The sequence below is a fragment of the Myotis brandtii genome, unplaced genomic scaffold, assembly GCF_000412655.1.
Source record: "Myotis brandtii unplaced genomic scaffold, ASM41265v1 scaffold266, whole genome shotgun sequence".
In the NCBI taxonomy this organism is placed as follows: domain Eukaryota; kingdom Metazoa; phylum Chordata; class Mammalia; order Chiroptera; family Vespertilionidae; genus Myotis; species Myotis brandtii.
In genome coordinates, this window is record NW_005360124.1 from 8,628,084 (window position 1) to 8,640,017 (window position 11,934).

At 40.1% G+C, this 11,934-nt stretch overlaps 1 protein-coding gene across 1 annotated transcript in view; it reads left to right on the forward strand.

Annotated features, from left to right (window-relative positions):
• The first annotated feature begins 2,879 nt into the window (after positions 1 to 2,879).
• The window catches only part of CARNMT1 (carnosine N-methyltransferase 1), a 36,072-nt gene continuing 27,017 nt past the window's right edge, over positions 2,880 to 11,934 (forward strand). The window contains exons 1-2 of the mRNA XM_014541272.1: positions 2,880 to 3,076; positions 4,127 to 4,290. Coding sequence (XP_014396758.1) covers positions 2,888 to 3,076; positions 4,127 to 4,290 — 353 coding nt within the window. The 5' untranslated portion in view covers positions 2,880 to 2,887. The remainder of the gene's footprint in view (positions 3,077 to 4,126; positions 4,291 to 11,934) is intronic.

Genomic DNA, 11,934 nt, shown 5'->3' on the forward strand with positions numbered 1-11,934 from the left:
AGCCTGAGACTCCCTCCCGATTGAAAACGACAATTGCGCCCTCAGCCTCCAGCCCGCTCCACATGCACTCCGAACCTTAGTATTTTACTTCAGCACTGCGCCTCCTCTGAGCCTTGGTATGCTTTTCTCTTTTCTCCTAGTTGTAGAACATCCACTCAGCCAGCTTTCCTGTGGTTCTGGATGATGTCCGTTCCGTCTTTTAGTTGTATTTTTGAAGTGGTTGTTCGAGGCAGCAAACTCCCGTGTTTACCTATGCCGCCATCTTGGTTTCTCTCCTAGGTTTTTGCTTAAGTTTTATAAGAAGCTTCTTCAGAACTTCTTTAAATATTACTGTTCAGAAATTACAGAGTAATTTGGCATAAGGTAAAAATGAGTTGTTTGGATGAATAGAGAAATCCAGGCAACCAAATGAAAATGTATTTTTTAATATTGAGTAAATAAAGAAATATACATGTTTATTTGTTTTTATATGTAAAATGTAAAAAATGGTGCAGTAAACACCATGAATCTACCACCCAATTTTAAAAAAGAATAATATCCTATCCCTTTCCCCTCAAAGCACATCACTTTCCTGAATTTTTGTTTCCTTGCTTTCCTTGTAGTTTTTCTACACATGTTCAGTTCCTACAATATATTGTTTATTTTTATATAAAATGAGATTATACATTATTTTTCTACAACTTGATTTTTAAGCAAATATTTACATTCCTGAGTTTTATCCATATTGTGTATAGCCATAATTTATTAATTTAACTGCATTTCCTTGTGTGACTATACTGTACTTTGTTTGTTCACTCTTCTGGTGATGGACCTTTAGGTTGTTTCCAGATTTTTAGTTTGTTATATCTAACAGTGCTCTGATGAAGCTTTTTCATATTTCATGGTGACCATCTGCAGGAATTTCTTGAGTATGTGTCTAGGAGTATAATTGCTAGGTCATGTGGAATGTGCATATTAAGCTTTACTAGGTAATGCTAAATTATTTTCCAAAGTAGTTGTACTAATTTATGTACCCACCATCGATCAGTATATAAATATCTAATTATTCCACTATTTACCAACATTTCAGATAGACAGGCTTTTAAATTTTGCCCATCTGATTGAAGTAAAATTCCATTTCACTGTGAGTATAGCATTTAACTTTTAAAAATGATGTTCTTTTCATTTTTTTTCTAAATATATTTTTATTAATTTCAGAGAGGAAGGGAGAGGGAGAGACAGATAGAAAAATTAATGATGAGAGAGAATCACTGATTGATTGCCTCCTGCGCGCCCCCACCGGAGATTAAGCCCGCAACCTGGGCATGTGCCCTTGACCGGAATTCAGTCCGTAGGCCGACTCTCGAGCCAATGATCCAAACCAGCTAGGGCATGATGTTCTTTTCAGATTTTGTAAATAGGTAGTTCCCAATGTGAAACTTTTAATTCTTACCTGAGAATATGTTTTTCATTGATTCTAGAAAGAGAAGAAGGGGGAGAGGGTAGCGGGGGAGAGGGAGAGAGAGGGGGAGAGAAACGTTGATGGGTTGCCTCATGCACATGCCCCAACCAGAGCCTGAAACCCTGGTATGTGACCTGACTAGGAATGGAACCCTTGACTCTTTGAGATTGTACTTTAGCCACTGAGGCACACCAGCCAGGACACCGTTCTTTAGAAACTTTAAGAATGCAAAGTGTGAATATGGTCATGTAAGATGCTATGGAATTACAAATTTTAATTTGTTTACTACTTTTGTGATACATAATCCTATATAATAAAGCCCTAATATGCAAATCTATTGAACAGCGAAACGACTGGTCTCTGTGACGCACACTGACCACCAGATGCTCAATGCAGGAGCTGCCCCTTGGTGGTCAGTGCACTCCCACAGAGGGAGCGCCACTCAGCCAGAAGCTGGGCTCACAGCTGGCAAGCACACACAGCGGCAGTAGTGGGGAGCCTTTCCCGCCTCCGCTGCAGGCAGGTGGTAAGAAGCGAGGGGTCCCAGACTGCAAGAGGGAGCAGGCTGGGCTGAGAGATCCAGCCCTCCTCCCTACAACACACACACACACTGCATGAATTCGTGCACTGGGCCTCTAGTATCTTTTATGATATTTTGAAAAATTCAACTTGGTTGGCTCTTAGTTAATTTCAAAACACGTTTTTTATCCTAAAGCAATTTCAGAGCAGCATTCTGTTAACTTGATGGAGGTATCTAAAGCATTCAGCTACTTTTGCTGAACATTTTAAGTTTAAAAATTGAAATCGTAACAATAAACTTATTGTACACTAATTTTCTGTAATATTTTGTCCCCCTCTTCTCATTGGTGTTTATAACTTTTACTGGTTATAAACAGTTTGTCTTTTGTTTGGCTGCTTAGAGAATTTGTACTAAGGTGAAAACATATTAAGACTTTCTAAGTGGATATCCTTTAGGGCAGCGGTTGTCAACCTTTCGGACCTCATGGACCACCAATAGTCCACAGACCGCCGGTTGGTGACCACTGCTTTAGGGAACCAAAAGATTGTGACAGTACATTATTCAACACTAAAGGCCTGGTGCACGAAATTTGTGCATGGCAGGGGGGGTCCCTCAGCGCGGCCTATGCCCTCTCTCAGTCCCGGACCCCTTGCTCCTTACCACCCGCCTGCTCGCTGCTCCTTCCTTAGCGCTGCTGTGGAGGCGGGAGAGCCTGGCTAAGGGGCAGCTCCTGCATTGAGCGCCTGCCCCCTGGTGGTCAGTGCGCGTCATAGCGACCAATCATTCCGCCATAAAGGTCTCTTAGACTTTTATTATGTAGATTATAAGGGAATAATTGTACAGAAAAACAACCTTAAAATAAGATTGGCCTCTGCTGAGAATTTTTTTGCCAATTTAAAAAACACCTTTTATGTTTTAGCACCAGTATGCATGAGCGAGTGAACCGAACAGAAAGACAATTTCGATCACTTCCAGCTAATCAACAGAAACTCCTTCCTCAGTTTCTTCTCCACTTGGACAAGATCCGGAAATACATTGATCATAATCAAGGAAAACTACTGACCATTGTGAATGATTGCATACATATGTTTGAAAATAAAGAATATGGAGAAAATGTATGTGAAATTTGTTCTATTTGTTTTTATTTTAGAGTTTAATCTCAATATTTTGAGGTCTTTATCTTTCTGGATTTCATTTTTATAATTTTGCATTGGTCATTTGCTCTACTTAGAGAATGTTTCCACTTGTATATTCAGTCATTTGATTAGGCTTAATAGAACAGTATGCCAAAAACTGGATTTGTTCACTGACTTTTTTCTTTAAATACTAAGATAATTCTTGGAATTTTGATACACTTTCATGGTGTTCTGGCATATAGAGTAGTGACTTCAATTTTTATAAACTACTTTAGTAGTTATGTAAAATTACTTTCCCTTGCTAAACTCATTGTTCCCAGTATCTTGTATCTATTGATAGTCATCTTTTGTTTATTTTATTTTATTTTCAACCCTCACCCAAGGATATGATTTTCATTGTTTCTAAAGAAAGGGGAAGGCGGGGAGAGAGAGAGAGAAACATCAATCAGCTGCTTCCTGCATGTGCCCCAACCAGGGATTGAACCCACAGTCTGGGCATGTGCCCTGACCAGGAATCAAACCCATGACCCTTTGGTGCACAGGATGATGCTCTAGCTAACAGCCATACTGGCCAGGGCAAGTCATCTTTTAAGAAATGATTTTCACTTATAAAACACAAGGGACTGGCAGTAATAGAAACTGAAGTCCTCTTTTTTATCCACAGGATAGATACAGTTGGGCCACTCCACTGTGAGCCTCTCCATGCTGCCCCATCAATGACCTGGAAGGACTTTCTTTTCTTTCTTAGAGAATGTTTGATCTCCATAGCAATGCTGGTCCTCTCCTGAGTAAAGACTGCTTAATTATATGGTGGTTTCATGATTAATGGACCATAATCTATTGAGGGTAGAAGTGAGACCACCAAACTTTTCATTTAGGATCTCAAGCTGCACTCAAACCCTGCTGAGGTGAGAGGCCAGTGATTTATCCACTAAACCTCTATATAGCCTCTTAGTAGCATGTCTATTTACCTATATTCAAGATTGATTACTTTTCTCAGAAACTAATTGATTTCTCTTTTTTAAACAGGGGAATGGGAAGATTATGCCAGCATCTACATTTGACATGGATAAGTTAAAATCCACATTGAAACAGTTTGTGAGAGACTGGTGTGAAAGTGGAAAAGCAGAAAGGGATGCCTGCTACCAGCCAATCATTAAAGAAATTTTAAAAAATTTTCCAAAAGAGAGATGGTAAATAGTATCTTGTTTTTAACCAATTTCTTTAAGATATGTAAGCACTGAGTTTTTCTATGAGGCATTTCACAGTCTTGATTCATTTTTATAGTTACTTGTGCCTGTATTTTTTTCATGTGTGGGTGTGTGGTGGCATATTTGTTCTTGGATGCTTTATGTGAGGTTGCAGTTAACGTGAAAAAATTTTGCTTTAGCACATACTGGAAATTAGAATTTAAATAATGAGAGGGTTAGATTGAATGTTCATTATCAATGTTGTCTTTATCATTTGCTTTATGGCAGAGCAAAAAGCTGCAAACTTTTAATTTTCCTCATTATGACATCCTTGTAAGCAAATGAGGGATTGATACCTTACAGCAGATTCTTTACTTTTTTATGTTGAAACCTTGAACAGTCTGAAGTCTATGAGAATAACATATATAAATGTATAAGATAAAATACATAGGATTCCCAAGAAACCAATTATTTTGAAATACAGTTATCAAAAACTTAAAAAGCTGCTCTTTCTCATGTATTGCATTAAAATCTAGCAGTAAGAATTACTGTATTTTGAAAATACTGAACAGTGCATATGTTATTTTTAGAATTTCAGTAACTAATATGAAGTGAAAACATGTGATTTCTATTGTTGATAACAGTACAGGTACTCCCAAAACTACTATTTGTTGCCTGCGTTTATAATTGAAAAGTATCAGTTAAAGGTTAATGAAATTAAAGCGTAATTTTTTTCCTATTCCCATCATAGATTCAGTGAATTCTTTCCATAGACCCCTTGGGTCTCTGGATATCAGGTTAGAAACTCCTGATGTAGAGATTATATAAGGAGAACCACTGGATGGAATTCAGTTTTTCATAGATAGGTTCCTTTTCCTCATCTCCTTCCCTTCTTCAGTGAATGACATCGTTAAGAAATTTCAGTGTGTGTGTGTGTGTGTGTGTGTGTCTTCTTTCTCTCTTTTAAACAAAGTTTTTATTTTGAAACTAGAGGCCCAGTTTGCAGGACATCAATGCCCGGGGTGGGGGGGGGTGGTGTCCCTCTGCTGGAGTGGGCCTAAGCTGCAGTTGGACATCCTTAGCATCCTTAGTGCTGCTGCAGAGACAGGAGAGGCTCCCGCCACCACCTCTGTGCTCGCCGGCCATAGCCCGGCTTGTGGCTGAACGGTGCTCCCCCTGTGGGAGTGCATTGACCACCAGGGGGCAGCTCCTGCGTTGAGCATCTGCCCCCTGGTGATCAGTGTGCTTAATAGCGACCAGTCGTTCTGCTGTTCAGTCAATTTGCATATTACCCTTTTATTATATAGGAAAACTTTAGAATTACAGATGTGATGTATGAATTTGTACAGAGAGCTCTCATATACTCTACCTATATTCATAAATTCTTAACATTTTACATTTGCTTTATTATTTCTTTTTTCTACTTTCCTGCCTCCTACCTTCCCTACTTTATATGTATGTTCTTAAGGACAATGATATTCTCTTATATTCTCTTAACATAAACACAGTGCAATTATCACATTAAGGAAAATTAACTATGAATACTGTTTTCTAATTTATAGCCTATATTCAAGTTTCATAAATCATCCTGATAATGTCCTTTATAACACTCATTTTTCTGTCCAGTCTAGAATCCAATCTAGGATATTGTAGTACATTTGATTATAACGTCTTAATCTTTTGTTTGCTTGTTTGTTTGTTTGTCTAGAACAGGGGTGGGCAAACTTTTTGACTCGAGGGCCACAATGGGTTCTTAAACTGGACCGGAGGGCCGGAACAAAAGCATGGATGGAGTGTTTGTGTGAACTAATATAAATTCAAAGTAAACATCATTACATAAAAGGGTATGGTCTTTTTTTTTTTTAGTTTTATTCATTTCAAACGGGCCGGATCCGGCCCGCAGGCCGTAGTTTGCCCACGGCTGGTCTAGAACATACATTTTATTCTCTTAGAGCTCTAGAGATCAGAAATCTCAAATCAGTTTTTCTGGACTAAAATCAAGGTTTTAGTTGGGCTGAGCTGCTTTCCTTTATTCCCTTGGTTCCCTTCCTCCAACTTCAAAACCAATAGCATAGATAGCATCTTGCTTCAGTGCCACATTGCCTTCTCTTGTCTAATGTCCTAGTCTTTAATCTGGAACAGTTCCTTGGCCTTTTGCCTGACTTTATGACATTGACATTTTTGAAGAATACAAGGAAATTATTTTATAGAATTTTCCTGTTTGACATTGATGTTTCTTCAGGATGAGATCTAGAATACATGTCCTCTTTGAAAATAATAAAAATTTGTCTCTGCTCCTAGAGGCCTCGCAGTTCTGTATCTTGTGGGTTTTTCACAAATGGCCACTTTATCAAGTTAGCAAGAAAAATCTAGAACAGATAGGCTCTAAATGGAGTCTTTCATAATGTAACATAAAAAAATCACAGGAGTTGCCCTAACCGGTTTGGCTCAGTGGATACAGCGTCGGCCTGCGGACTGAAGGGTCCCAGGTTCGATTCCGGTCAAGGGCATGTACCTTGGTTGCGGGCACATCCCCAGTAGGGAGTGTGCAGGAGGCAGCTGATCAATGTTTCTCTCTCATCGATGTTTCTAACTGTCTATCCCTCTCCCTTCCTCTCTGTAAAAAATCAATAAAATATATTTTTTTAAATCACAGGAGTGATATAAGTTGGTTAGAAGCAATTCTATGTCCTGTACACTTTCAAAGGGAGGGGATTATAAAAAGGAGTGAACACCAGGAAGTGGGGTCCACTTTAGTATCTGTCTGCCACAGTTATTGGCACGTACCCTTTAAGGGTTTTGCCTTCCTACTAGCAATTTATGGAAGTGCCTGTTTCTCAACATATTAGTATTCAAACTTTTGCCAGTCTAATGGGTGGGGAATTGTATATTGGCATAATTCTATTTTGTATTTCTCTTATGAGTGAAGTTATTATCTTCATATGTGTAAGGGCCATTTTGTATCTTTTTTTTGTTTTGAGAATTATATATTCATGTCTTTTTTCTCCTCATTTAAAAAAATTAAGAGAGATGCATATAACAGAAGTAACCGTTTTAAACTCAATAATTCAGTGGCATTAAGTACATTCACAATGTGCCTTCTTCACATCTCTCTAATTCTAAAACATTTTCATCAACCCCAAATAAATCCTGTACCCATTAAGCAGTTATTCCCCATCCCTTCACCCCACCCCCAACTTTGTCAGCAGTTTGAATATAAGGTGCCTAGATGTGGGTTTCTTTTTCTTTTTTTTTTTTTAATATATTTTATTGATTTTTATACAGAGAGGAAGGGAGAGGGATAGAGAGAGTCAGAAACATCGATGAGAGAGAGACACCGATCAGCTGCCTCCTGCACACTCCCCACTGGGTATGTGCCCGCAACCAAGGTACATGCCTTTGACCGGAATCGAACCTGGGACCCTTGAGTCCACAGGCCGACGCTCTATCTACTGAGCCAAACTGGTTAGGGCCAGATGTGGGTTTCTTTATGTTTATCCTGCTTGGGGTTTGCTTTGCTTCTGGAGGTTTGGATATATATCACCAAATCAAACATTCTTTACTCTTGTCTCTTCATGTATTTCTCCTCCCCTTTTCTCTATTTTTTTCTCTTCTGGGACTCCAGTTACATTAAACGTATATTAAACTGTGACATTGTCAGGTTTGGTATGGCCCTTTTTCCATACTGCCCCCTAACTCTTTTTATATATTACTTTGTATAATTTATATTGACCTTACTTGAACTTGACTGATTCTTTATTATGCCAGTCTGTTGATAAACCTCACTGAAAGACTTATTTCTGATACATTAAAAAAAAACATTCTAGCACTTCAGTATATACATATATTTTGGTGGTTCCCAACGTGGGGCACACATCCCACGGGGGGCAATTTGATTTTTAAGGGGGCCAATTCGAGAATGAGTTATTAACAGTGAATTTTTTGCATTTCTTATGGTTCTAGGGGCCTCATAGACAGTATATAAATATATGTCGTGACCTATTTATGCATTCAGTTCTCTATTATGTTTTGAAACTTTGCTATTTTTTTCATATCACTTCATATTATTTTTGTTTTTAAACAATTTCTTAGTGCTTTCTTCCTTAGTACTAGTACTTCAACTATCCTTTCATTCTTTTATTTTTCTCTTTCATGGATGCCATGTTCTGTGGAAGATTGTTTAGACCAAGTTAATGGCCTTTTAGGCTTCCTCCATGTGAATAGGAGTTCACTTTTTGAATAAGAATTATATGTCACAGCGGGGAGCATCAGGATTTTAGAGATACTTAGGTGGGGCATAGCCAAAAAAAGGTTGGGAACCACTGATATATTTTGTCATGTGTGTGTATTTTCTCTGTGCTGAAATTTCCTATTTGTACATGTGATCTGCCTTTTCCACTTGATTCTTTAACATTTTTAATGGTTATTTTAAAATCCCTGTCTGATAATCCTAACATATGTGCTATTTGTGGGTCAGCTCTGTTGAAGCTTCTTCTCACAATGAGTTACATTTTTTGCTTCTTTGCATGTTTCATAATTTTTTATTGAATGGCAGACACTGTATGTAAAGGAACAGTAGAAACTGAACTAAATAATATTGACAAACAGAAAAAAAGGCATTCCCCCCTTTTTTAAAAAAATATATTTTATTGACTTTTTACAGAGAGTTAGAAACATCGATGAGAGAGAAACATCGATCAGCCGCCTCCTGCACATCTTCTACTGGGGATGTGCCCTCAACCCAGGTACATCCCCTTGACCGGAATTGAACCCGGGACCCTTCAGTCCGCAGGCTGACGTTCTATCCACTGAGCCAAACCGGTTTCGGCGCATTCCCCCCCTTTTTAAAAAAAATATATTTTATTGATTTTTGACAGAGAGGAAGGGAGAGGGATAGACAGTTAGAAACATCGATGGGAGAGAAACATCGATCAGCTGCCTCCTGCACACCTCCTACTGGGGATGAGTTCACAACCAAGGTACATCCCCTTGACCGGAATCGAACCTGGGACCTTTCAGTCCACAGGCCGACGCTCTATCCACTGAACCAAACCAGTTAGGGCAGGCATTCCCCTTTTTCTGGCAGACCACTAGTGTGGGGGGCTGGGTGAATCTCAAATGTTTTTAATATTAATATTCTTACATGTATTAGCTGCTTTCATCACTTAAAATTTTGTCCATAGAAGAGACTTACCAAGATAACAGGAAGTTAGTGAAGAAGGAAAAATATAAGCTAGGGTGTTTGCTGGGAATGTAGGTTAAAGGTGCCACTCCAACATTTGAATAAAGTTCTACATTTTAAAAAATAAAATAAAATAAAATTTTGTCCATAAACCTTGCATCTAGAAATATGACAGTAACAAGATTGCTGCTTTTTATAAAAGAGTTTCTAAGTTTTCATCTGTGTAATGGCTGCTAATCTACCTGTTTGAATACCTGTATGTCTGTATGCTATGTAGATTGTGTTTAGCTGATTAAGTATCATAAAAATCACCCACTGTATTCTGCTTATCATTAGTAATCTATATATATAAAAGCCTAAACTACCATTACGACCGGTCAACCAAATGACCAGTCAACTGGTTGCTATGACATGCACTGACCACCAGGGGGAAGACGCTCAACGTAGAAGCTGCCCCCTGGTGGTCAGTGTGCTCCCACAGCCAACCTCCCACAGTCCCGATTGCCGGCCAGGCCGAGGGACCCCACTGGTGCATGAATCCGTACCCTGGGCCTCTAGTTTTTTTATATTCTGTGCTATAATTACCTTTTGAACAGACAGTTGAAGTGATTATAGATTTATTTTATACTTGTGATTCCTATATCACTTAAAACTTTCATTATTTTTATTCCATTGTTGATGACAGTTATGACACTCTACTGATTTTCAATTCTATAAATATTTCTTCATCAGATGTAAAGTGTTCTGGGTGGGAGACCCAGAAATAGCTCAGTAAGTGAGTAATGTTGGAAGCATAATTGAATTTATTATTATTTTATTAGATGTAAAAACAACAAAAAAAGACCATTGCTTATTTCTATGTTTCCAAATATCTAATGTATAAGATTCAGGAGTAATATAAGTAATAATTCATTGCTCTTTTTTGGTTGTGCCCTGTAGATATCATTTAGGAAGATTTCAGTGATATGTTTTACTAGAAAGTTTATTCATAGGTTTCAAAACTGGATAGACTTTTTAAAAATATATTTTTATTGATTTCAGAGAGGAAAGGGGAGAGAGATAGAAACATCAATGATGAGAGAGAATCATTGATCAGTTGCCTCCTGCATGCCCCCTACTGGGGATCGAGCTCACAACCTGAGCATGTGCCCTTGACTGGAATTGAACCCGGGACCCTTCAGTCCACAGGCTGTCGCTCTATCCACTGAGCCAAACCAGCTAGGGCTGGGTATACTAGTATTTTAAATACTTCAACTACTGGAACTGCATGACATATATAGTACTCATTTGGCAAGCTTTTATTTACATTTTTAGTATCCACGGACTTGTTAATGCATTTGTATTCAAGTTTTATTAGTGAGCACACAGTATTTTGGGGTTCCTAATCCTATCTAATAAAGAGGGAATATGCTAATTGACCCTCACACCATCGCAAAGGATGGCTGCGTCCACAGCCAATAAGGAGGGAATATGCTAATTGACTGTCACGCCCTCAAAGATGGTGGCGCCCACAGCCACAAGATGGCAGTGCCCAGTCCCCTCAGCCCCACCGGGGTGGTAGGTGCGCAGCAAGGCTGGGCCCGCTCCACACACCTGCCTCTGGAGTCCCCCAGTCCCTTCAGCCCCCCAGCCACCCAGGGCCAGCCTGAGGTGCAGGCAAGCCTTGTATGGCAGCTGCCAAGCTGCCCAGGGCTGCCCGAGGCTCAGGTAACCAGGGCCGGCCAAGGCTTGCGCTGCCAGCAGTGGCAGCAGCAGAGGTGTGATGGGAGCGTCGCCTTCCCCTGACTGCCGGGTCGCCTCCCGCCCCTGTGGGCTCCCGGACTGCGAGAGGGGGAAGGCCGGGCTGAGGAACACCCCCTCCAGTGCATGAATTTTCATGCACCGGGCCTCTATTTTTTTACATAACACTCTCTTCTTTAAGCATTTTATATTCTTTACTAGAGGCCTGATGTACAGATTCTTGTACTGGTGGGGTCCCTCGGCCTCGCCTGCACCCTCTCACAATCTGGGACCCCTTGGGGGATGTCGGAGAGCTGGTTTTGGCCTGATCCCCACAGGCCAGATCCAGACAGGAGGGAGCCCAATCCTGTGTGTTGAGCGTCTGTCCCCTGGTGGTCAGTGCTCATCATAGTGACTGGTCAACCTCGGTTGTTCGGTCATTCAGTTGCTTAGGCTTTTATATAGAGAAACTAGAGGCTCAGTGCACAAAATTCGTGCATGGGTAGGGTCCCTAGGCCTGGCCGGTGATCAGGGTCGATCGGGGCCTTACAGCTGACGGCCAGGGCCTTCCTTCCCCAGCTGCTGGCTGGGGCCTTCCTTCGTTCCACACCATCCCCTGGTGGTCAGCACACATCATAGTGAGCAATTGAACTCTCAGTCGAACTCCCAAGGGGACACTTTGCATATTAGCCTTTTATATATATAGACTAGAGGCCCGGTGCAAAAAAATTTGTGCACTGGGGGGG